The 26,540-nt window shown below is 46.0% G+C and overlaps 1 protein-coding gene and 1 long non-coding RNA gene across 4 annotated transcripts; one reads left to right on the top strand and one right to left on the bottom strand.

Annotated features, from left to right (window-relative positions):
- Positions 1–23,944, bottom strand: LOC143007644 (uncharacterized). Of its 3 annotated transcripts, none has more exons than XR_012964500.1 (8): positions 23,812–23,944; positions 8,172–8,285; positions 4,084–4,290; positions 3,789–3,998; positions 3,350–3,597; positions 831–1,090; positions 351–753; positions 1–89 (listed from the first exon to the last, which is right to left on the bottom strand). It is a non-coding gene; the product is annotated as an uncharacterized LOC143007644 (long non-coding RNA). The 3 variants fall into 3 exon arrangements; XR_012964501.1 differs by having other exon boundaries at positions 3,785–3,998; positions 4,095–4,290; XR_012964499.1 differs by having other exon boundaries at positions 4,095–4,290.
- On the top strand, positions 707–25,932 carry fn1a (fibronectin 1a). The gene is made up of 49 exons (XM_076159061.1): positions 707–1,021; positions 1,948–2,073; positions 2,225–2,362; positions 2,598–2,729; positions 2,822–2,959; positions 3,407–3,565; positions 3,815–4,012; positions 4,125–4,307; positions 4,398–4,574; positions 7,227–7,382; positions 7,684–7,812; positions 7,937–8,080; positions 10,476–10,597; positions 10,692–10,860; positions 10,982–11,167; positions 11,375–11,503; positions 11,599–11,688; positions 12,090–12,284; positions 14,463–14,741; positions 14,873–15,136; positions 15,242–15,336; positions 15,764–15,932; positions 16,087–16,173; positions 16,279–16,470; positions 16,935–17,207; positions 17,707–17,821; positions 17,907–17,983; positions 18,080–18,169; positions 18,598–18,864; positions 18,956–19,072; positions 19,165–19,329; positions 19,434–19,589; positions 19,716–19,829; positions 19,924–20,193; positions 20,292–20,503; positions 20,629–20,716; positions 20,808–20,990; positions 21,080–21,169; positions 21,346–21,537; positions 21,707–21,796; positions 22,116–22,218; positions 22,344–22,548; positions 22,670–22,840; positions 22,977–23,115; positions 23,252–23,419; positions 23,879–24,004; positions 24,087–24,193; positions 24,305–24,424; positions 24,742–25,932. Exons 1-49 carry the CDS (start codon positions 889–891, stop codon positions 24,808–24,810), a joined length of 7,497 nt encoding a protein of 2,498 aa, XP_076015176.1. The 5' UTR covers positions 707–888; the 3' UTR covers positions 24,811–25,932.
- Positions 25,933–26,540: the final 608 nt, after the last annotated feature.

Here is a 26,540-nt window from a genome sequence, read left to right as displayed (position 1 = left end):
TTCCTTGGTCATCCAGGGGTGGCATGCGTCATCTCTCCATTATTGAGGAACCATCTCTCCTCCTCTTCCTCCCTCTGGTCCTGTCTGGTCTTGACACAATCGCACAGGAGACAAAAAAGGTCACACAAACACAAACATTATGTCAAAGACTCTTGAACGATCACAAATTGTGATCGTTCAAGAGTATCAGAAAAATAAAAGTCTTATCAGAAATCAAATACAAGAAAAACAGCAACAGATCAATGTAGTCAAAACATAAAAGTCACACAAATATAAACCCAAAACAAATATTCTAAATTTAAAAAATATTTCTTTTAATAAACTTAAAAAACACTCAAATTGTTTATTGCTTCTTTCTTTCAACTTTCTCCACATTTTCAGGCAGGTCACTCCTTCCTCCTTTTTTTGGGGGGGTGTAGCCTCACAGTTTGAGAACCGCAGAGATTAGCAGCAATCCTCTACATCTGTGCACATTCCGGGATTGAAAGTTTAATTAGTGACATAAATACACATGTACTTTCATAAATGTCTGCAACACGGTGAGTAATAAGTAGGGGAGTCGTGTGTGGAAGTGTGTGTGTGTGTCTTTGTCTCAGTTTGGAGACGTTGCGTGGGTAGCTGGTCCCTTTGTTGGACCTCCCTCCCTCCTCCAGCTGAGACGCAGCCGTGCCCAGATAAATCACTCCCACACGCGGCGAACCTACACACTGGAGCCGGGGAGAGGAGCGGAGGAGTGATCTCGCAGTGCGGAGCCTAGCGGGGAGTTAGGATCAGAAGTTAGTTTGCACCGGAGCCCACCTGGTACAGTGACTCTCTCTTCAAGCCCGCACCTGAATCGCACCCCTCCCGTGTTGCGTTCACACACACAGAGGGGCCACGGTTGGAGAAATGTCCGGCAGTCCCATAACCAGGGTGCTGGTGGCGCTCTGCATCGGGAGCGCGGTGCACTGCATGCCCAAAGAGACGCACAGGAGCCGGCGACAGGGGCAGCTGCAGCCTCAGGTCCCCTCAGTCACCCAGGGTGAGTTCAAGAAGTTTTCAGTCATACGGGGAAACCAGTAGGTCCATCTGGGGTTCCCAATCTAGGATCCTGGGACATAAAGAGGTCATTGAGAGGCGTTCAGGTGTCCCCTGTTTTGAGGATTTTACTCTATGTGCCTTTGGTTTTTATCTTTTTTAATATAAATATCAATCATTATTTTAGAGAGCTATACTTATTTAAAATGTATGTCCTAATGTGCATGGTAGAGGAGATATTCAATGTATTTGGTGTCCTTATTCCAAATATAATAATCTTTCTAAGTATTTGCAGTCATTTCCGATCATTGTAACTTTTCTGTTATGGCACAATTCTTACACTATCCCACCGAAGTGGATTCTGCAAATGATGAAACAGTCACACGGTCCCAAAATCTCTCAGCTTTCTCTGTGAAACCTTAAATTTAAAACCTAATGAGATGTGAACGAAACATGAAGTCATGAGATGCTGCTGGAGAGCGAGTAGGAAAGTGGATGTTATGATTTATGACTCTGGGTCTCCTCTGGGCTTTGAAGTCCTGTTGGTAGATCCAGGGCCAATTTCACAGACATGGGTGAAGTCCTGTCCTACAATAAAGGATTTAGGCCAATTTAAGGGCTGAGGGGAGTTAAATCTTTGTAACCCCTGAAACTGGCCAGTAGTTGTTTGGTCTGTAGTAAAAGTTTTCCACTGGGTGCAAAATTTTCCAGTTATTAAACAGTGCTGGTCAGCTGTGTGTTAGTGTGTTTTTTTCCGCTCACACTTCCCTGTATGGGGGCGTCTGTACCCTGTTTAATGTTGGAGCAGAGCCTCTCTTTGTCTTCCTCCCTCCCATCTGCTGATACCTTTTTTGGTGCCATCTCCTGATTGTAGCCTGGATTACACTTTCTAAAAGCTTTGTTTGATTTTGTTATCCTGTCCTCTGTCAGATGGTTGTATAGAGAACGGTCAGTTCTACGGCCTCGATGACCAGTGGGAGCGGCCGTACCTGGGCAGCATTCTGATCTGTACCTGCCATGGAGTCGCTGGCATCAAGTGCAAAAGCAAACCTGAAGGTTAGTCGGTGTGTGTGAACTTTTGGGCCTGTTGAGTGAAAGTTTATCATCTGTGTCTCATTCAATCCCCTTTTATTACCCTGATTTGTTTTAATAAAACACTTGCAAATTTAACCCACACCTCTCCTTTGCATGTGTTTCCTCCCTGCAGCGGAGGAGACGTGTTACGATAAGATCAACCAGCGCTCCTACACGGTGGGAGAAACCTATGAGAGACCCAAGGACAACATGATCTGGGACTGCACCTGTATCGGCTCTGGAAGGGGCAAGATCAGCTGCACCATTGCCAGTAGGTCCTTTGTTCATATCACCAATAATCTGTCCATGAGAGATTGTGTCCTAGTTTGTAAAAGCAGACTGGTTAAGCTCCATATTTTCCATAGCTGATGTGTCTCAGTCAACACTGAGCTGTCAACACCTAGCTGTGTGGTCAGATAGTGTGTGTGTGTGTTTGTGCCTTCTTTTCCGGGCAAAACCACATTCAGTTGTATCTCAATATCATGGGGTCGTTTCTCTTTGTCCAGATCGCTGTCACGAGGGAGGCGCTTCCTATAAGATCGGAGACACCTGGAGGAGACCCCATGAAACCGGGGGCTACATGCTGGAGTGCGTCTGTCTGGGCAACGGCAAGGGAGAGTGGACCTGCAAACCAGTCGGTGAGTCACTCCGACAGACGCCACAATGAGTTAATCTGCCTGGATTCCAAACGTGACGGCAAATATGGATGAGTGTTGACGTGTCTTTGCAGCTGAGCGTTGCTATGATAACACTGCGGGAACGTCCTACATTGTCGGGGAGACTTGGGAAAAGCCGTACCAGGGCTGGATGGTGGTGGACTGCACCTGTCTTGGAGAGGGGAGCGGACGCATTACGTGTACATCCAGAAGTACGAAACGCTTCAGTTTGTGTCTTTTCCACATCTTCTCATTTTCTCCATGTGTGTGCCAGTTTCAAAGGAGACACTACATCATGCTTACTCATACTGCGATTACGCAATGTATTTGTAATTGAAATCCTATTCATTCCATCCACATACTTAGAAAGTCTTATTTGTATTTTGAAGCAGCCTGCACATGAATCCTAATTAAATGCCACACTCACACAGTCATGCCTTACAGGAATAAACGGAAACTGTAGCCTTAATTTGGAGCGTTTGAACAGCCTGCAGTGGAAAAGTCTAGGTTGTGTTTCCAGTTGGATCCATTACTTTCTGTGTGTCCTTAATGAAAGCGCTTCATGCAGCAGATGACAGTTTAGATTGTTGTCACCCACAAACCTTCAGGGTGGCCTTTCCCTCTATGAGTCATTATGTCACGTTTCCCTGCTCCCCTAGATCGCTGTAACGATCAGGATACGATGTCCTCCTACCGCATCGGAGATACTTGGACCAAGACAGACAGCCGAGGCAACTTGCTCCAGTGTCTGTGCACAGGGAACGGCCGAGGAGAGTGGAAGTGCGAGCGACATGCCTCACTTCACACCACTGGCCTGGGTGAGAGCAGATGTTATCTCCGTCTCTCTGTCCTGCATGTGGAGAGAGAAACAAATGCCAGAGTACAAATAGATAAATGGGCTGAGAGGGAGAGATAAAAGGGTGTTGATGTGAGAAAGACGCATGTCTTCCAACTCATGATTGAGGCCTTATGAGAAAGATGGAGGATGGGAAAGTTAGTCAGAGAGACATTCTAGTCTATCTGATTCCATTAATGACTTACTGCTCATTCCTACGTTTCCTTTTCAGGCTCTGGCTCTCGCGTCACCACCAACATCCAGCCTGCCGTCTACCAACCCGCCGGCGTGCCCGAGCTTTCTCAGGAGGGGCCCTGCCGAGCAGATGCCGGAGCGTCCTACTTCCTGGGCCAGCGCTGGATGAAAAACCAGGGAGCCAAGCAGATGATCTGTACCTGTCTGGGCAACGGAATCAGCTGTGAAGAATGGGGTAAGAAACAAAGAGCTAATGAAGAGTTATTTAAGGGCACGTCAATATTTCCTTGGGGGTGGTTTGTTTACATCATATTTACAGCATTTGTCTGCGTGTCTCTGTCCTCCAGATGGACCTGCTCCAGTTTATGGTGGCAACTCCGGAGGGGAACTCTGCGTGTTCCCGTTCGTCTACAAGTCAAAGACGTACCACTCCTGCACCTCGGACGGACGCAGCGACGGACAGCTGTGGTGCTCCACCTCGTCTGACTTTGAACCGGAGCAGAAATATTCCTTCTGTACAGAGCAGAACGGTGAGAGTTAATGGAGGCGATGGTGGGATTTGGGTTTCAGGTTCAGGATTTAATGGTAATAATCAATCTTCTTTTCTTTTCTTTAAACAGCGATTGTGGTAACACGAGGCGGTAACTCTAACGGCGCTCTGTGCCAGTTCCCCTTCCTCTACAACAGCCGAAACTACACCGACTGCACTGCAGATGGCCGTCGAGATGGCATGAAATGGTGCGGCACCACAGTCGACTATGACACAGAGAAGCGTTTTGGGTTCTGTCCCATGGCTGGTAAGTGGCTTTGATTTAAAACGAGATAATGATAATAATACTAATAATGTGTGTGTGAGCGGCCTTAATCTGATTTCCCACCACACTGTGCTGTGGATGGACTGACCCTTTAACTGTGAAAAGGTTTGCGGGGAGACTCAGATTAGCATACAAAGCCGTTATCAGATTGATGTTAATACAATTAGCAGTTTTTTTCAGCTAAATTGACATTAAGGCCACTTTTGAAGCTGTTGTTTTGTTGTGTGGGTGTGAATTAGGTCTCCATGGGTAACAAAAGAGGCTGCGGGTGGTAACACACTGGGGGGGTTGTTGACACTGAGTCTGTGAAGGAGCTATGAAACAGAGGCCAACGCCTTATTTTTGTTTAGACATTAGAGTTGTTACATATGCGTGACTATTTTAATGTGATTTCCTCAGTTTTAGTCAATAATGATCAACAGAAAACACATTAAAATGTTGTGCTGTGAGTTTGACTTCTCTAGACGGGGGGGACACAGACAGCAGAGTGCTCACAGCCGGGGGTCTCTGACTTTGACTTTAGAATTCTCCTTAAATGAAAGGAGGTGCTGGGCTAACATACTAGGCCTTTAAATGCTAATTCATTAATCTTGTAATCTAGAATGTCTTAATGCAATTGTGGTGGAACAATGATGTTTATCTTTCATTTAATTGTAGTGAGATGAGACGGCGTGAGATAAGTGTAACTAGATGAAGCGACAGGAGAAAACTTTGAAAAACATGGTTCCTAATAGATTTCATAGACCTTTTGACATTTGCTGACCGCTTCAAACTCCATCCAGAGGGAACGTTTGGCCTCAGGCAGTAAGATGTGGTTGTTAGAAGGTGGGAGAAGTCTCCAGGGCCTCACCTGATGCCAGCCTGGGCAAACATGAGTTGAATTGTGGGAAAATTACACAGAGCGTTTGATTTATTTCCTCTTTTCTTGTAAAGCTGTCTTGCAGTGTGGCTCCAATCTCTGAGCCCACACCCGCTCATTACAAACACCAGGGTGAAAGGTTGTTGTGACCAACCTGCAGCAACAGTCAGGACACCGGGGGGTCTTTGATATTGACATTAATGGTCTTCACAAGGACCATCAAAACAAACATGGATTGAGATCTGGGGCCCCTCCTCCACCACTGGAGGCAGACCATCCCAGACCAAAGGAAAGGGGGAAATTCCACCCTGAAAACAGAAATCACATATGTTCTGCACCTTATGTGCAAAGGTAAAAGGATGCTTTGACCTTAATTTTGTAGAACTTGGACTTTTAGCTGTGCAGCATCGGTTGTAACTAAATGTTACGAGCTGTAATTCTACAAGTGCTGAGCAGCCATGGCTCTGATCTATCAGTCCACTTTAACTCCAGCACCAGACTTGGCTGCCACACTGCTTAAACATTCAGCAAAGTTCCTGACTGTCCAGAACGTCCTTAAGACATCTCTAACCCCCTGTATTGCTGCTCCAGCCATGGCCTTGGTGCCAGCCACAGCTCCAAAGCTTCTCTCCCCTCCCCTCCCATGGATCCAGATGCTCTGGCTCTGGTTCAGATTCTGCTTGGCAGAGAAAACCCTTGGCTGGACTCCAGGACAGCAGATCTCTCTTCTATCGCCTCCCTCCCCCTTTCAAGGCAGCTACAGTCTTGTTTCACAGACAGATAACTGCAGCCATGTTTGCTCCTGCGCCACCTTTTGTTCACACACTCACAGGCACATTCACATCTAAAGTTCATATATTTTTAGAAGCAATTTCACGAGAAAACTGAAGGCTGTAAATCAGGTTTTGATGTTTAGATGTTAAATGTGAGCCCTTCTACCCTCTGCTGAGGCCTCTGAGCTGCTATTGTTCTGCAGCCTCCTCACAAGCCTCCAGTTACTCCAAACGTTCCTGCACGACTTTCATTTATGAGCCATATGAAGCAGACCAGAGTGACCTTTGCACGAATGCTGCGAGCATTCAGACCTTTTGCATTAAACATGATCGTAGCATCACATTCTCGTTTCAATCTGCAACTGTTTCTCTTATGATGTGACTCATAGCTTCATTTGAGCTCTACACATTTATTTTAACAAGTAATTCCAATCTGACTTCTCATTTTATTACATCAGCGTTACAATGTGGATGTGTTGTTCTGTACAATGGGCCTGCAGAATCACTCTCTGCCTCACACACACACACACACACACACACACACACACACACACACACACACACACACACACACACACACACACAGGCATGTCTGCTCTTGTCCCACCCACCAACAAAACATTCTACCTATCCTCATATTAAATAGCGTTCTGTTTAATTACTGTATGGTGAACACACACACACACACACACACACACACACACAGTCCCTCACACACATGACAGCTGTTTCTGTTTCTTTTTTAATCGAGGGAACTTTCTTTCCTGTGGACACAGGTGTTATGTGGTAGCTGTGGTATCTGCAGCACTGTAATCATCAATGATCTCCAAGGGGGGAAATAGTTTATAATGATAGTGTGTGTTTACGTTTTAATGTCTGTATACTGCACTAACTAGGTGGTATGCGCATGCCAGTACACGTGTGTGTATTTTGCTTTGTCTATAGCCGAGGGTGTCCGTGTTTTGTCCCAAATGCATTAAGTGTGTTTGCGTTCTGTTTTAGCACATGAAGAAGTGTGTACGACCAGTGAAGGGGTGATGTATCGCGTGGGAGACCAGTGGGACAAGAGGCACGACGTGCTGGGTCACATGATGCGCTGCACCTGTGTGGGCAACGGGCGAGGAGAGTGGAGCTGTGTGGCATACTCGCAGATCAAAGGTGTGGGAATGTGTGTTTATGAACCGGGGGGATAGACTGAGCATTCTTGTGTTCTGTGTGTGTGTGGCCTGATATCGAGAATGAGTATTAGCAGTCTGTCAGCTAAGAGGTGAAAGGTCACATCTGACATAGTTGCACACCTGCAAAGGTTAAAGGTCGAGCCTGCACACCTGCTCTCTGTGAAGCTTTGGTTACATCTGCAGAATAGTGTTGGTGTCCAGAGGAGCAGAGACACGGAAGCAAGTGGAAAGCTATTAAGAATTCCTGGCAACTGAAACATCTTTGTGTGTGTGTCCTTCAGACCAGTGTATTGTGGATGGTTTGACCTTCGAGGTGAACCAAACCTTCACTAAGCAACACGAGGAAGGCTACTCCATGAACTGCAGCTGCTTTGGACAGGGGCGCGGCCGCTGGAAGTGCGACGCAATTGGTGGGTTCACCTGTGACTCGTCTCACGTCTCCATAGTGATTCTGTTTTTTTGACAACCAAACCAACAATTTCAGATGTTTTAATTTAATGTAATGTTTGTGTGTTTCTGTGTCTCTGCCCTCAGACCAGTGCCAGGAGCCAGAGACCAGAGCCTTCTACCAGATCGGAGCGTCATGGGACAAAGTCATCCACGGACTCATGTACAAGTGTTATTGCTACGGCAACGGCATCGGAGAGCTCAGTTGTGAGCCCCAGCAGTCCTACCCTGGTAAGATATCATGACAGTAAAGCTGTTCCTCTCCTCTTTTGCCCAGTTCTGAATTACTACTGTTCCTACTTGGCAGTATTTGTTTCCTCACCTGTTTAAATGGTCTTGATGTGCTCCTTTGTTGTTCCATCCAAATCCCGAAGGCAGTGTAGCACTTCTCCCATCCCACCGGAATCCCAAGCAGATGTCTTCCTCTTCACCCACACTAAAAGAAACACACACACACACACACACACACACACACACACACACACACACACACACACACACACACACACACACACAGCAGTTCACTTCATCTGATTTCACAGTTGGCTTCTAGCTGTGCATTTTAAATTTGGAATGTCGAGTGAATCCAGTATTATTATTATTGGCTAATGAGCAGCGAGGGCAGATATCCCGACCTCAGTCAGGATGTGCTCCCTCCTGGGATTATACGCAGCTAACTTTGCAATTTGTTGCAGTGAGAGAGGTTTGCTTAAGCCTCCTTGAAAGTGAGGCCCTTGACTTTGATGTGAAACAGGGATGATGGGAGGGGGGGGGGTGTGATTTCCTCTTTTCCAAACACTCCGCCCACACTCTGAGCCTTTGTTCCTGCCGGCATGTGGTGCATCCCCTCTGCTGCTGCTGCTGCGGCTGGACAGATTTTTTTATATCTTTCGTTTTACCCAGATGGCGTCCCAAAATACAACAAGTGGGGATGTTGGGGAATGAGAATTGTGTTGTTTCCCCAACTCATTATAGGAAATAACGAGGATGCGTGTCCGTCTCCCCTGCTTCATGTCGTCACTCCCTGTACAATTTTCATTTTAATATCTTCCAAAACATGTTTCAACACGACTGCAGGTGAAGCAGAGATGCGATAGTGTGATACTGTGGAAACAAGAGTTTGGCTCAACACAGTGTTGCGTAAAGGAACATTGGAACGGTTGCCTCGGAGCTGTGTGAAGCCCAAAGCAGGTTGACTGGAGTTGTGTTGCTTAGTTAAAATGCAGGGCACCGTTTCTGCCATAAGTGGCCGTAATGGCAACCAGCTGTAATTTCGGTGTGTTTGTGCGTGCATGTGTGTGTGTCCGAGCATACAGCATTCAAAGATGTAAGAGCAGCAAGAGGCAGATCCAACCCCCAAGTCCGCTACTGGCTTGCTGGGTAAAAAGCCATAAAAGGCAAGAAAAGGTTTTCACAGTCTCACATTTGGCAGTGAATTGATGAAATCTCCTATAAATACAACAAATAAAGTTCCAGTCCGTGATTATCTGTCCTCATGTGGCTTCTAATCTTATATCCTTTGATGTTATTGTTCCGTTGACTCAACAATAATGTATTTTTATTGGTGTTTTCAAAGTGAAGGTTGCATAAAGCTCATAGATTCTTTTCTAACATGCATCCATTGGTGAGCATGTAACACATCTGATTGTGTGTAACCTTTACCCCCTTCAGCTGCCTGTGGGTCTGTAATGTGCAGTAATTGGTCCCAGATTGTTTTTGAGGTTTGTGTATCTGTGCGCAACTTCTGGTTAACCGAGCCACTTGCTCTGAAACGTTGATTACAGGTCTGCTATTTGGAAAAGCGGTTAGCAAACCTCAGTTTTTTATAGAAGCTACCAGTTTTCTATCAGCGCAGCTTGAGTCGGTAGTCTGCTCACCACATGGCTGATGTTTACATTATGATGAAGCTCGCAGGATTATTCTGTTAATTAAACACTTCACTTCCATTCTTCTTTTGGTTGCACTCGTGTCCAAATAGACAAAGTGAGGATACAGATGGGAGGAGGGGTCGTATCAGTTTACGAAGCAGCGTTTTGTCCCTACTAGCTTTCTATTGAAGATGACTTGACTTGTGTGTGCCGTCAGTGTCATCTGCACACTGCTCGGCTACGACGGCACTATTGCAAATAAAACGCCAGAGTTGTTTGCTGAAAGAGAAGAGCAGTGGACACACAGCAAGGTGGACTGGAGAGTGCAGCAGAGACTGAGTCTTTTCTCCTCCAGCTGTTGAACTCTGAGCTGGAATCTCGCGGGGAAGTGTTAGTTTTTCCTCTCTTTCTCTTTTCCACTATCACTCTTTCCCTGTTTTGTTCACGCAAATACTGTCAGACACTCGCTGTTCTCAGAAATGACAGCCTGGTGAAGCCCTCTTATGGCTTCCATCAAGATATTCAACTCTTCCTTTTGATAACACAACTATTTGTTTTCTTAATTTCATTTCTTAACTACAATTTTGAACATTTTACTGTTACTCTTAAATCTTTCCATGTACTATACACCAGGGAAGGGTGCTATGGGGAAACACAGGTGGAATACACTCTGCTGTACGCGTTCAAAATCTATATAAATGTCCCAGCATGTATGAATGAGCAACACCCAGCTGAATGCCTGTTTCCTTTGTCCACAGGTGGTCAACGCCCTGTCCAGGTTATCATATCCGAATCTGGAAACCAACCCGACTCCCACCCTATTCAGTGGAACGCTCCATCCTCTGCCCACATCACCCAGTACGTCCTCAAATGGAGACTGGTGAGTGTTCGGATAATATGTTTGCTCCAGTAAAAGTGAACTGCTCATAATATCATTAAGACATGCTCACAACATCCTTCATTGCATTTTGCAGAAAGACAGTCAGAACCCATGGAGGGAGGTGCTGATTCCTGGGCATCTTAACTCCTACACCATCTCTGGACTGAAGCCGGGCATCACCTATGAGGGTCAGCTGATCAGTGTGCTGCGGTTTGGACGGCGAGAGATCACACGCTTCGACTTCACCACCACTTATGGCTCCTGTGAGTCAACATCAATTTTTCACTCAAACGATGATCATCTTGTGCCCTTCTTTCTTATTGTTTATTGGTTCTGACGTCTTTGCTCAATCCCTCTGGCTGTGTCTCTCGCGCCACCCTGCAGTGGCTACATCCCATGGGGAGACCACCCAGTTTCCGCCTGTGGTCGACACCTCTGAGTCGGTGACTGAAATCACCTCCAGCAGCTTCGTGATTTCCTGGGTTTCTGCCTCAGACACGGTGTCTGGTTTCAGAGTGGAGTATGAGCTCAGCGAGCAGGGACAGAGCATCGGACAGGCCACGGTGGTGGGTAAGTGCAAACACCAGGATGTTTACACACATGCGCGTGAGAACGTCTCTGGTTTCGTACTGGAGTGACAAGCAGAACCCCAGGACTCTCCTATGATGATGGCTTAACAGTTTTACATTGTTTCATCCTGCTCTGGGATTATGACCTGCAAAATAAGAGATGCGGTTCTACGTGAGTGTGTATTAAATGCTGTTTCTTTTCTGTCAGACCTCCCCCGTACAGCTACCTCAGTGAACATTAATGAGCTTCTGCCTGGGAGGAAATACACTGTGAATGTGTACGAGGTCAAAGAAGGTGGCGAGGACAACCTCATCCTCACCACGTCGCAGACCACTGGTGAGTTCATATATAATCCTACACAGGGCCATTTTTGGTAAAAGGGCGGCAGAGATTTTCTCTTCTTCCCCTCTCTAACTCTTTGTTCATCGCAGCACCTGATGCTCCCTCTGACCACGAGGTGGACGAGGTGGGAGAAACTTCCATTATGATCAGCTGGGACAAACCACTGGCCCCCATCACTGGTATGTTGCTGCCTTTGAACAGAAGCATGCAGCGCTAACACCACAGCTAAAACAATGGAGCTTTTTTTCATTAATTTAAAGACTAACCAAAGCTGTAGGTACATTTATATGCATGCTAAAAATCTTCCATTTCCAAACGTCCTCCCTCTTGTATGCCCATTAAGCAAGCAGTCATTTAGATGCAGTAAATGATGAAATCGAATACTTAACATTTTTGCTATCAAACTAGCTAGCAAGGTAGCAAACTATCCAGCTAGGTCACAAAGTTTAAGCTAACATTTGCTCCTTTAAGCTGGAAACGACCAAATATTTGGAGAAAGCCAAAGTATGTTAACAGAGTTTAAGAAAAGAAGTGTGAATGTACACATACTAAGTGAGCTGTACATTTTGTTTTTGTCCAGGTTACCGCGTCGTCTACACCCCGTCAATTGAAGGCGAAAGCACCGAGCTAATTCTCCCCGACACAGCCACCTCTGTGACCCTGAGCGACCTCCGACCTGGGAAGTTATACAACATCAGCATCTACGCCGTGGAGGACAGTCTGGAGAGTCACCCCATCTTCGTACAGGTCAACACCGCTGGAGATCCTCTGCCAGGTAACTCGCTGACACGTATGTGCGAGAGGCTCACAGTCTGCTAACGCTGCTCATGTTGGAAAACGCAAGGCCCTTAACTGCTCACTACTTTGAGGTGCTTTCCAGTCAGCTTACTCTCACATAGTTAAGTCTTAGTTCCACGTTTCTGTTTTATTCTTAACTGGTCGCTCAAACCCCTTAAGAGCTACTGTTCAACATACAAGGGCCAACATAAACACAGGGAAGGTATGTAGAATGCATTGTTGGAGAAAGTAGTCATCACGTATTGGCTTTAGTAATGGTGTGTTACAGAAGGTTAATAAGTCAAGGGACCATCCTGTCCGTATTCCAGCAGCAGCAGCCAAAACTCAGACTGTTTGGTGGGTAATTTAAGTAATAGAAATCCTGGATTGCATATCGGTCCTGCTCCTCTGCTGCTGTTCACTGAATCGTAGAAATTGACTTATGGCTCTTGTCATAAGGGCACACACACTCACACACATGCAGGCACAAGAATCAACCTGTAATTCATCACGCAGCCAATTCAGTGATTTATTTGGAAAGTTCCAATTCTCAGTCGTAGAAGTGAAGAGTTTTCCAATGGAAAGTAAAGTCATTGGGTTCGCAGATGTTGTGCTTTCACTCCCGCCGTCTGGATTTATGTCAAGCTGCCCGGGCAGCCAGGTCTAAACTGCTTCTGGGCCAGGGGAGCAGATGCTGGAAAACTTGCCCTTGTGCGTCTGAATGTGTGAGCACTTGTTTGTCTAAACCGATTGGAGTAACGATGAGATGACTTAAGCCATCTCTGGACGGACAAGCGTGTGAGTCACTGCTGTGTGGCTCATGTACACTTGACAAATGAACCGAGGAGGAAACTATGGCCGACAAGTCTGCTGGCGCTACTTTTTCCTTCTACCACACTAAAATTGTCTAATATCAGCTATTAGGCGATTCCATCTCAGGAAGGGGCACTGAATGATGACAGAATGGTGCCAGAGGTGGCAGTCAACAAGTCTTAACCACTTTAGCCCAGAGTGATGTGGTTCCCGGGTTTTGAACTTATTCTTTTTTTGAGAGGTCTCAAATATAAATTATCACTATAAATGGAAAATAAATTTTAACTAGATGATTAAGAGGATTTCCAGGTTTTATGAAATAAAGACCTTAAGGCAGACTCTTCACTGAGTGTAGATTCTTTATTTCAGTCACTGACTGAAGGGTACATTTGTGGAGGAGTAAAAAGCAAGATGGAGAATCTTATCAGTTAAGAGCAGAGCGTTGTTCTGATTTAAACAAGTATATGGAGCTGCATGGTGTTATTCTAAGACATAGTTGTTTGGATCAAAGTACTATCTGATTTACGTCCTTTTTGGTTTTTCTTTGCTCTTATGCCCTCCATTTTTGTCCTGTCTCCATGGTTCCTCCTAGTGTTAAGACATGATGTTTCTTTGATCTTTGCATCTGAAATATTTCTCACTTTGGAATGTGTGTGCGCAGGTCAGACAGCTCTGTGTATTGATCTAATCCTCTATATCTTTCCCTCCCCATTTCTCTCCTCGCCTTCTCCCTCCTGATCCCGTTTTATCTTCCTCATCCCTTTTCCTAATCTTTTCTACTCTGGCCAAATGGCTTTTTTTCCATTCTCTTTTCTTTACACTCGGTCCAGCTCCCCTTTCTTTGTCTTTACTTTGTGAGATCAATGCTTCTTGTTAGAAACAAATGTTGGGAAGGGTCAGAGACGGCATGATTAGGATGTAAAGGCAAAAGGGTAATTCTTGTTTTGTGTAGTATTCAGTGACCAGACCAGTATTTCTTAATTGTTTTTGAGATCTATGGGGTTGAGAAATGTTTGTTCTCAATACATTTGACTTTAATTTCCCCAGTTTGTTTTTACCCGTTTTATAGCTTTTCTTGACCTTAAACATGATCGAGGGAGTTGTTGGTTTTATTGTCCGTCAGGTGGTTTACTTTTACATTGTAAAAGTCTTGGTAATAAATTTGACCTTTTAATAGCAATATCACTCACCGCCATTGAAAAAACTGTAATAGTTTAAGTAGTTTCCTCTGCAGAGTGTGTCAAACCTCTGCTCTCTAATCGATTCGGACAACCTTCTCCCAGTAAGAACTATCTGAGTTTCTACCTATTAATTAAAGTGTCATATTCTAGTTTAACATTTTGTTCTTCTTTGTCATCCGTAGATGAGGTGGATTCTCCGACAGACCTGCAGTTCTTTGAGGTGTCGGATAATAAAATCGTTCTGACCTGGGCTGGCCCACCTAAGGGTGTTTCAGGCTACCGGGTCACCGTGGCCCCTGTGGATGAGACGGGCGTGGCCCAGAGGGAGATGACTCTGCCTGTCAGCCATAACACCTATGTAGAGGTGACGCACCTGCAGCCAGGAACACTGTACCGCTTCAGTATCTTCACCATCTACCTCGGAGAGGAGAGTCTGCCACTTATTGGGGAACACACCACTAGTGAGTATGACGGGTGTATTGGCCCATTACTCATTTTGGGACATTTCCTGTCATTTTGTCCAATATGAGCTGAATCTGATAGATGAAGCTCAAACTGATCTAATAGTGTTGATTTACATTTCTCCTTTCAGAACCCGATGTTCCCTCAGATATCCATTTCACCAATGTGACAGAGGACAGTGCTGTGATGCTGTGGCAGGCTCCACGTGCCAAAATCACTGGCTACCGTCTCTTCCTGACCGTTGAGGGTTCAAACCCCAAGCAGCTTCGTCTGCCGGCTCGTCTCTCTCAGTACACCATCCTAAATCTGAAGCCCGTAACAGAATACACAGCTACGCTCCACGCAGAACAAGACAATACACTCAGCGAAGGAGCGACTGCGGTGTTAACCACTAGTGAGTGCTTGATGCATACACAACAAACTTGTGGCAGCTTGAAACTAGAAATATTGGGTTTGAGTTACCCTAAAAAATAATCTGAACACATTTTTTTGCTGTCAGCTTCCCCAATGGGCAACGCTCCTCATTTCAGCACCGACGTCACCGACACCTCCATCATAATCTCCTGGACTCCAGTTCCGAGTGTTGGATACAAGGTAAACTCGCCGCAAAAAATGTACTTGCTCACTACACACATGTAATCCATTGTTGTCTGATGTTCTCATGAAGTACTTCCTGTCCTGCCCCCACACACTGACTTCATACATTTGACCTTTGTCTCTCTTCTCTCCATTAAAAGCAACAAATGGATCATCTAATTGCATATTATTTTAGTTCAGAATGCTTTTGAAAGGACGTTGGTGTAATTATAGTTATTTTGGTGCATTTTCCACTTGACTAACACAGGAACTAGAGACCTCGTGGATAGAGCTGATTGGTCAGAATATGTCACACCAGGGATGAGAATGTTTTGCTGGCTTCCATGTTCCTGGGAAAACATTGACCTCTGATCTTTACCTCCTGTACCCCAGTGTGTGTCTCTCTCTCACTATTGACTCTGTATGCATTTATGTTCCCCCTCAGTTGACAGTACGGCCCAGCCAGGGTGGAGAAGCCCCCAGAGACGTGACCTCTGACTCGGGCAGCATTTATGTATCCGGCCTGACTCCGGGAGTGGAGTACACTTACAGCGTCCAGCCTGTGCTCAATGGCCAAGAACAGGGAACTCCCTTCACACGCAGAGTCGTCACGCGTAAGGATGAACCAGCTAACATCAAATGTGTCAGACATATTCGATCGGAATAGTTTTAAATGGACCTCCTGTATTAATTCCTTTCCTTTTTGTCTTTCTTCACATCCTTTCCCCTTCCTCCTGCTCTTTTGTTTCTTTTCTTCCTCCTCCCCAGCTCTCTCCCCTCCAACTGACCTTAACCTGGAATCTCACCCAAACACCGGGGAGCTCACTGTCCAGTGGAACGGAGCCAATACACCTGGTACACACACACACACACACAGCTGGATGATGGAGTCAAATCTGATCTGAGTCACCCGTTCTCATTCATGTCATCCCGTCCCTCTTCCTCCCTCTCTACTTCAAGACATCACCGGCTACAGAGTGACGTGCGCTCCCACCAAAGGGCAGCAAGGCAACAGCGTGGAGGAGATTGTGGAGGCGGGGCAGAACTCCTGCACCCTGGAGAACATCAGCCCAGGGGTGGAGTACAACATCAGCGTGGTGACTCTCAAAGACGACATGGAGAGCGTTCCCGTGTCCACCACCATCACACCCGGTGAGTCAGATGGGGTTGACTCACAATTGTGCGTTCCCCGATTTGGACACTTGACACGGGGAACCTCCATTAATGAATGAACGACATTAACTTGAAACATTTACTTAATCAGATACTAATTGTTGTGTGGGTATCGCTGCTCTAACTCGGCACTGACAGCTGTAAAGATGCAAAAGAGTTACAAGACTGCTTTGCAATTCCAAGGCTTTGTTTCCTGGGTATATATCGAGAATCTTCAATGGAAATCCTTCATTGAATGAGAAGTAATTTATATATCAGGAAATCCTCCTTCCATTGTGTGATATTATGAATGGAAGTGGACAGCTTTTGGTGCTCAACTTGACCGTCGCTTCCTGCCTCTGCGTCTCTCTGTCTCTCTGTCCTATTTGTCTGTCCTTCACTTCTTGCTTGTTTGTTGTCCTGCCATCTTTCCCTCCTCCTCCTCCTCTCTCCCACCTAACCAGAAGTCCCACAGTTGCCCGACCTCAACTTTGAAGACGTGACCGACACCACCATCAGTCTGCGCTGGTCACCGCTCAACACCACGACCATCACCGGCTACCGCATCACGGTGGTGGCGGCCGGGGAGAGCGTGCCCATCTTTGAGGACATGGTGCTGTCAACTACTGGCTTCTACACGGTCACCGGACTGGAGCCGGGGATCGACTATGACATCAGCGTGATCACGGTGACGGAGAACGGCGAGAGCGAAGCCACTACGCTCACTCAGCAGACCTGTAAGAGCCACGTTTCTACTTTATTTTTCTAACCACTAGTATAGTCACGTCCACTATTTCAGTAGTTTGTCTATTAAAGTTGCGTGATCTGATCCATGTGAGTGAGTTGCAAATTCTGTAGATGATGTAACGTAATGAAGTTTTCTGCATTCTTTGTTGTCAGTTTAATAATGTGTGTGTGTGTGTGTGTGTGTGTGTGTGTGTGTGTGTGTGTGTGTGTGTGTGTGTGTGTGTGTGTGTGTGTGTGTGTGTGTGTGCCATATGGTTTGAGTTGTGGGGTTTTATGTCCTACCGAGGCTCATTTGCTCCCCTAGTGCGGATACTGCTTGCTCTTTCACTTTTAAGATGTCGTTAAACTTCAGACATAAGATTTATACTGACCAAAACACACTCAAAATTACAAGCTCATCCCTTTAAAACAATGGTAACGTGATCACTCCTCCCTCTCCTCCTTTCTCCTTTGACTTGAATTTCTGAATCTATGTTTGTTTTGCCACAGCTGTACCTGCCCCCAGGGATCTGGGCTTTGGCCTGCTGGGCCCAGACACTATGGAGGTCACCTGGGTGTCTCCTCATGTGCCCAACGCCGCCGACATCAACAGTTTCCTCATCCGGTAAGTTTCGAAACATACACGAGAGTAAGAATAATTGATGAAACGGAGCAAAACGAATCACACGTCTATCTGGTGATCGTTTTAGGTATCACCCCATTGATGATGAGGATGACATCACAGAGACCAACACAGAAGGCAGGACAAACAACGTGGTGCTCAGGCGTAAGTTACGGTCAAAAATGAAAGACAACACAAATGAAGGGTGCACAACCACACATGCTAAAACACTTCTTTGTGCGTTTTCACCTCCGTCCACAGACTTGCTGCCCAACACAGAGTACCTAGTGAGTGTGGTGTGCGTCTATGAGCAGAGAGAGAGCTCGCCCCTCGTCGGCACCCAAAGAACGAGTAAGTATGAGGCTTGGGTGTTTGTTCAAAAAGGGAATTCGTAGCAGCAATCATGTGAACTTTTAGTCTGACGTGCTCAATTCTCCATTTTTTCTGACCACTGATGTGATGTCATGGCCTTTTATATCTCCGTCTTCATGGCATACATAGAAAATGTGGCTCTCCTTGATTCTAGTCATCTTTATAATCAGAGGTCCTTTTTAAGGCGTTCCAGTGCTGAACAACACAAATTTAGTTTTCTGGCCCCACATTGCCCTCTGGTGGATATAGTGTTGATCTCTCTCCAGATTGACATAATACAGTGTCACATGGTGGCGTCCTCTCTAGTCTTCATGTTTTAGATTTAGTTTCTTTGTTTTTTACACTCAATCCTTTCAAAAAAATAAAAATAAAATTCTGTTCCTCCCAAATTCACCACATTCCTCCAGCTCTGGATTCACCCGTGGGTCTACGATTCTCTGAGATCCACACCAACTCCTTTGCCGTCCACTGGCTGGCTCCTCAGAGCAAGATCACAGGTTACCGCATCCGCTACCAGATGAGCAGCGGCGGGCGGTCCAAGGACGAGAGGCTGCCCCCTTCCAGGAACCATTTCACCCTCACAGGACTCACCCCAGAGACCGAGTACCTGGTCAACATCTACGCCGTGAGCGCGACCAGAGAGAGTCTGCCGCTCAGTGGGACACAGAAGACAAGTAGGAGACTTCTTTTGAGGAGTTATTCCATATTCTTGCTGTGTTCATGTGAGACATTGATGCTACCTTTTGCTCGTGTCTCTCTTTCTAGTTTCTGACGCTCCCACAGACCTGGAGGTGCTAGATTCATCCCCCACCAGCATCACCATCCGCTGGGACGCCCCGCCTGTCACTGTTAGGTACTACAGGATCACTCATGGCGAGTCAGGTAAGCCAGTAACCATCTCTGTCACCGAGTCTATGGTATCAGGCGCCGTGTTGGATGTTTTGATGGACTTTTGAAACATCTTGGTCATGCAGGAGGTCACAGTAATCCTAAGGAGTTCACAGTGCCTGGCTCTCAGTCCACTGCCACCATCTCTAACCTGAAGCCAGGAACCGTCTATACCGTCACCGTCTATGCTGTGACCGGTAGAGGAGACAGCCCGGCGTCCAGCACTCCCATCACCGTCACACACAAGACAAGTAAGCACTTGCACACACACACAACCTTCTTATTTCTGCTAATTACTCATTCTGACTGTGTCTTTCCCTGCATTCCTTTCTCTCTCCACTGCCTTGTCTACCAGGTATCGACTCCCCCTCTGAGATGGAGGTGACGGACGTGCAGGACAGCAGTGTGACCGTGAGGTGGAGCCCAGCCAATGGCCCGATCAAGGGATACAGAGTGACCGGGGCCCCCAGGAATGGACAGGGGCCGTCTTTCTCTGAGGTGGTCGCTCCAGGTACGTGTTGAAGGAGTGGACTGGGGTTTGGAAGGCTGACGTCAAAATCTGACTGAAGCTGCCATGTAAATAAAGACTCAGATGTGCCGATAGTTAACAGAATGATCTTCTCACATCTTGTTGCAGACCAGACAGAGATTACCTTCTCAGGCCTGATGCCTACAGTAGAGTATGTTTTGAGTGTGTATGCCCTGGGAAAAGATGGAGAGAGCTCCCCAATGGAGGTGAACGCTTTAACAAGTAAGTGTGCTTGAAATGTTTTGCTAAATAACTCGTCTATGACTGCACTGGTCAGCCAGCGCCCCAGCCTCACTAACGCCGCCCTCACCTTCAGATGTAGACCGTCCCAAAGACATGACCTTCGCCGACATCGACTCCACCTCACTGCGGATCACCTGGGAAAGTCCCGAGGGAGCCGTCACATCTTATCGCATTCTGTATTCAAGTTCCGAGGAGGGCGAGAGAGAGCTTCACCCCGCGCCCCGAGGGGACGCAGAGTCTGCTGTCATCTACGGTCTGAAGCCCGGCACTGAGTACACCGTGAAGGTCATCGCCCTGCACGACCGCACGGCCAGCACACCCCTTGTTGGGACACAAGCTACAGGTGTGGCACTGGAAAATGTAGTTTGTGTTTTCAGCTCACCAGTTTCCTTCCACCTTTTCTCTCCAACTCATTCTCTTCCTTTCTCCTCCCTCGTCCAGCCATCTCGCCTCCCACCAACCTCCAGTTCTCCCAGGTTGGCCCCACTTCCTTCAGTATAAGCTGGGCGGTGCCAGGGCAGGAAAACCGCCTCACGGGCCTGACCGGCCTCACGGGCTATCGGGTGGTGGTGAACCCTAAGGAAAAGAGTGGACCCACTAAAGAGATGAACTTGGCTCCCGACGCCACACAGGCTCACATCTCTGGACTCATGGTGAGTGTGTCTGTGTGTATGGACGTCCCCATACGTCTCCATCAAAGACACTCAGCGTTCTGTAGGCTGCCACATGTTGTCCATAGATACTTTCTCCTGAAGCCTCTCCTTTCTTTCTCGTCTAGGTTGCAACCAACTACGAGGTGAACGTTTACGCTTTGAAGAATTATCTGACCAGCAGGCCGGTCCAAGGAGAGGTCGCCACCCTGGACAGTGAGTCCAACATTTTGACACTCTGACAAATTAAATGTCTTGTATTCACTCATAATCCCCTAACCTCCTCCTCCTCCTGTTCCGTCTCAAGACATCAGCCCCCCTCGTCGAGTGCGTCTCTCAGACGTTAAGGACTCCTCCATCACTCTGACCTGGCGTTCTAAGACCGAGACCATCTCTGGCTTCCTGGTGGAAGCCACGCCCACTTCTCTCGGCAGCTACAACCCCATTCACAGGAACATCGGCCCTGACTCGCGCTCGTACACTCTTACAGGTGGGCAGATCCTGTTAATGCACAAGAAAATACACACACATACTCCACACACACTTTGTGCCTGTCTAATGTTTTTGTCTTAACTGCAGGTTTGGAGCCTGGCACCACTTATAAGATCAACATCTACACACTGAAAGGAAATGGACGTAGCGCTCCTTTCACTCTCACCGCCACCACAGGTAACCATCAACTCATTAGGATAATGACGCCCGCTGTATTAAGTAACACTTTAATAACACAAACTAAAAGAGTGTGAACTGTTACAACTGCCCCACACTGAAGTATTGCCTTTCATAAAAAGGTAAAACATGATTTCTGTTCACTATCAGTAAGCGTCCTTGTTGGTTTCTTCCAGCTAAACCAGTCGTCATCCCCCCAACCAACATCCGCTTCACCTCCCTGACCCCCAACACCATCTCCTTCACCTGGGAGCCGTCTCGCAGTCCAGGGGTGACTGGGTATTATGTCACCTATGAGGAGGCCGGGGGTTTACCTCGAGAGGTCACCCCCAGACCCCACGCTGGCCAGAGCTATGCCATAATCAGCGGTGAGTGTGAGATTGAGTTATGAAACGTGAAAGCTTATTAGAAGAAACGCCTTCAACAAACCAAGTTAATGCTTGGACTTCTTTGTCTTTAACTTGACTGTCTTTGAAGATCGAATATTTGTACGTTTTGTTTAACTGTTGACTTTGTTTCTGCTGTGTTTGGTCACAGGTCTGAAGCCAGGGACAGAGTACGTCATTCGCATCGTTTCGCTGCAGAATGCTTTGAGAAGCACGGCGCTGGTGGGCAAGGCTAGAACCCGTAAGTTCCCCCCAAATGCGAAGGTGCAATCTTCATATCCTTAAGCAGATATTTGGAATCAAAACTGGCTGCACACATTTCAGCTGATGATTCAAAGCAAAACATCAAAGCAAAACATTTTCTGTGGACAACAAATCTACTTTCCCAGGCCAAACAATCAGTGCAGGAGGAAAATGCTAATCTCTCCGTCTATGCGCAATCACAAGTTGTTTAGAACCAGGAAAAGTTTTCCCACAAGCCTCCTGTGTTAGTGTCTCTGCCTTTGCTTTGGCCTGCTTGCTTCTAACACCCTGCATACTTGTGTCTCTCATTTAATCAGAACCAGCTACAGAGCTATTGATTCCCGAGCTTCCCCAGCTTCCTATCCCTCACCGACCCGTCACTGACATCCTGGATGTTCCCGAGACCTACAACGACAAACTGTAAGATCCCACATAGTAACCCTGCCTCGTCTGTTCTTAGTAGTCCAGTTAACATGTGTTATGCCATATTCCTGCCTGCAACTATAAATCTGCACGCTCTCAACCATATCTATCTCTGTTTCTAGATTCAATAATGTACATCTGTCTGGTACCAGTGGCCAGAACCAACCAGGCCAGCAGGGTCAGCACATCTACACCGAGTACCAGAATCTGGGCCCAAATAATGGATTTCATGGTGGACCCAAAGAGGGCCAGAGACCCACGCTGAGAGAACCTCTGGTCTACATCCCTGTAGCAGACCCTGATGGGAATAGGGTGCCTTTGGTCAAGGTGTGCGACTTACAACTGTTACGCAACTGATGATGTCATTAAAGCACTGCATGAAAAGCTTATATTTGCTGCTATATCTGGTGCTTAAGTATTTGTGTGTACTGGATGTTTGGTTTAATAGGTCAGTGAGGGTCATCTGCCGGGTCTTGCGTTTGGTTTCCCTGACAACGAGACAGACTTTCCCCAAGAAGCCCAGACGATCACAACCATCTCCTGGGAGCCCATCCCTCAGACATCTGAGTATGTGGTGTCCTGTAATCCCATCACACATCTGGAGGAGAGGGACTTCCAGGTACACACACACACACACACACACACACACACACACACACACACACACACACACACACACACACACACACACACACACACACTCTCTCTGATGGACCGGTGAACACCTTCCAATAACCTTCTCTTCCCCCGTGCAGATGCATCTTCCTGGTACCGCCAATAGTGCCACATTGATTGGATTGACATCAGGAGCGTCCTATAACGTCATAGTAGAGGCTATGAGGGGCGGGGCCAAAGAGAGGGTTCTGGAGGAAGTTGTAACCGTGGGCAACGCTGGTACAGTAATCCAAATTTAAGCTACTGAGAAGATTTGTCTGATCACATCAGGCTTCATCTTCATCTATCATCTTCATGCAGTGTGACTTTGACTCAACGTTCCAAACTAATCTGATGGTACTCTCCTGCCCTATAGTTCCAGGTGACATCACCACTTCTGTCAACCGCGACGTGTGCTACGACACATTCACACAAACCTACCATGAGGTGGGTGCAGAGTGGGAACGCATGTCCGATACGGGATTCAAGCTGTGGTGCCGCTGCCTGGGCCTGGGCAGTGGCCATTTTAGGTGTGATTCATCCAGTGAGTGGCTTATTAACCCGTTCCTAGCATGCTTTGCAAACACAACACACCATGGAATTTCAAATGATTCTATGTGATTGATTTACTTCAGCTAACTGGCCACCTTCAGTCTTGGTTATTTGTATTGTCCCATATACTGTATGTGTTTACAGTATCTAACCTGACAATACCAGAAACTGAGACCAATCAGCTTCAAAGTCTTCATATCTGTGTGTGTGTGTATGTGGTGAAATGTTGTTTAAAATGGAAAAGAGGGACAGATGTCTGTTCTTTACATCGTCTTTGTCACATTGTCATTTTATATCATACACTGTGTGGAAATCTGTTATGCTCTCTGTGACGCTCTGGTTCTTGGTTAAATGGGAGAAATCGGACTTAAACATTAAACTGACCTTCTCCTCCTCTGTCCGTTCTTCCGCTCAAATCCATCCTCTGCCCGCTGCTCCTCCCTCCCTTCAGAATGGTGTCACGACAACGGCAACAACTACCGCATCGGCGAGAAGTGGGATCGACGGGGCGAGAACGGTCACATGATGAGCTGCACCTGCCTGGGCAACGGAAAGGGAGAATTCAAGTGTGAACCGCGTAAGTGCAACAAATCACAGGTCCAGCAACAAGGTACGTTTGAAGTTTGATTCAAATTGAATATGTGCTTATCATTCCGCAGATGAGTCGACATGTTATGATGATGGGAAGATGTACCAGGTGGGAAACCAGTGGCAGAAGGAATACCTGGGAGCCATCTGCACCTGTACCTGCTACGGAGGGCAGCAGGTGTGAACGCGCTACACTTCATCCTGACACCTGTTACCAGAGCTGCACGGAGAGACTTAAGGCTCTCTGTGTGTGTTGTGTGTATATTAACCCCTTCCTGTCTCTCTTCAGGGCTGGCGTTGTGAGAACTGTAGAAGACCAGGAGGACAGACGGATGTGGACGCTGATCTGCTGCAGCCTGTTAGCTCAGATGCCTTTGACCGCTACAGAGAAAACGCTCTACGCAAACTGGTCAGTGACTCACAATAAGACGCTCTCTAGCTACTGTTACTCTATTGATGCTTGATTACATTCAGAATCTGAATAAAAAAACTGCAGTATTAACTTTGTTTCTACTGAACTCCAAGCAACATCTGTTTTTATATCAAACAATCGGGAAGGAAATTAGTATTAAAAGTTTTTCCATCTCAGTCTTTCCCTTCTACAGATGCAATAAAAATCAATATTTAATGCTGTTGCAACGCTCTAAACGGCAAATCCAAGTATTTTGTGTGCATATTTGGTCCAAAATGACTCAAATGCGTCTCTTGGTCTCCCCTCTCTTCCAGAACATCCAGTGTCCGATTGAATGTTTAAGACCAGAGCTGCTGGCTGATGCTCACGACCCCTTAGAGTAGAGAGGAGAGGAGAGGAGAAGCGCGTACAGGAGGATGAAGAGGAGAGCCTTCATACAGCATCACTACCACTCTACAAAAAAAGAAAAACTCCTGCTTTGAATAGAAGACATTTCTGTGCCTTAAAGGTTTTCTCCACACCAGCTTTAGTGCCTTAAAGACTTTTCTACACCTGCTCAAACATCCATCAGCTCACCGTGTTGATGATCCACACAGATCAGGATTTTCTTCATCAGATGTTTTGTGAAAATTCGTAGATCTTGTCCAATGTGTCAGAGCACAACTCTTGCTGCTTTATCGCCGTAAACCTTCCTGCAACACACACATACACAACAGGAGAGAGTGAGTTTTATAGTTAAAATGTCAAGTATTTCATTTTTTTATACCAAAATTCAGAGTTGTCTGTGATGTAAAGTACACTTTCTAAAAGACACATTTGAAGATATATAGCTGCCGTTTCAGCTCCGCCGTCTTTATCAGACAAGACAGTCAAACACAGATTTAGATTAAATAGAATTAGATTTTTTTTATACTTTGCCTCTTTGACTTTGCGTTGATTTGAATTCTTCATCATGAACTGAAATGATTCCCGTTAGTTCCGTCTGTCTTTCTGTGCTCGGTGTCCTGCTTCTTGATGATCAGTGCGACTGGTTATTAGGCTTTCTTAACAAATGACAAAAGATCCAAAAAAGAAAGAACAAGCTTTTCTTAAAATTAGCACTGATACTTTTTGACATGAAACAGCCTGTAGGTTCCTGTAGTCATCATATAGACGTGACTGTGTCAGCTGTACTGAATGCCTCTTTATTAAAAGTGGCCTTCTATACATTTTGTAAAGCAACAAAAATCTAAACTCAAAGACCAAAAGGAAAATTTTTATCTTTCACAAATTATTAGAAAATCCACTATTATTTCCATGTGAGATGCATTCTATTTTCAGAAATGTTTGTAATTGTAATGTTTTGTTTTTATTCATTTCTTTTATTTATCCCTTTTAGTCATGCATTTTGTTCAATGCTATTCTGGGGTGTACACTTTATGTTTGATTAACTTGTTTTTATATTGTTGGTGCCAAACTCTGAACTACTGTGGAATGAATCTTTTTAATAAACTGAAAAAAAGTCATCTATTTGTGTTTGTTCGTTTGTTTTTGGGAGGGTTTAGTGAACTATAAGATAACATGTTTACACACAGTGAGGAATCGGTTCTGATTGAGAGACTCATTACAAATTAAGCATGACCTATTGACGTGTTATCAGTTGATTGGGAGACTAGATATATGTTCCATGTGGTTTTTCGGTCAGGGTGACATAATGTCCCAGTAAGAGACACAGAGAGTGACAGGGGAAGAATGCAGGCGTTACTCCCCCAGAAAGTACTTTTTTTACGAGCTTGTCAGAATAAAATACAAGCTCCATTTACAGTTAACAGTTAAGAACACTGTCTGCAACGACCCGCAAAACGCTTTCATGTGAGAAGGTCTACTATGGAACCTATAAAATGCGTTTTAATTAAAAAAAAAAAAAAAACCTCACCACGACCTTAATCTCTGCGTTGTTCGGCGAGTTTAACGTTTCTTGACTACATTTTGCTGAGATTTAGGTCACGCCGTGCCGATTGGACACGTAGAAAACGTATATGACTAATATTCTGAAAACTCTTATCGGAAGTGTGTTTCCTTAATTTCCTATACTAGCTTGGCATTTCCGGCTTCAGGGGCTGTCTTTCATAAT

The sequence above is a fragment of the Genypterus blacodes genome, unplaced genomic scaffold, assembly GCF_046128005.1.
Source record: "Genypterus blacodes isolate CSIRO-AG114 ecotype Tasmania unplaced genomic scaffold, CSIRO-AGI_Gbla_v1 ptg000093l_1, whole genome shotgun sequence".
Lineage (NCBI taxonomy): Eukaryota > Metazoa > Chordata > Actinopteri > Ophidiiformes > Ophidiidae > Genypterus > Genypterus blacodes.
This window is presented reverse-complemented; position numbering and strand designations above follow the sequence as displayed.

Bases quoted from the DNA above. Each gene is read 5' to 3' on its own strand.
- fn1a (XM_076159061.1), top strand. From the start codon at position 889: ATGTCCGGCAGTCCCATAACCAGGGTGCTGGTGGCGCTCTGCATCGGG. The intron at 2,730-2,821 runs GTGAGTCACTCC...GTGTCTTTGCAG, and splicing joins GTGGACCTGCAAACCAGTCG to CTGAGCGTTGCTATGATAAC. The intron at 19,330-19,433 runs GTAAGCACTTGC...CTTGTCTACCAG, and splicing joins CACCGTCACACACAAGACAA to GTATCGACTCCCCCTCTGAG.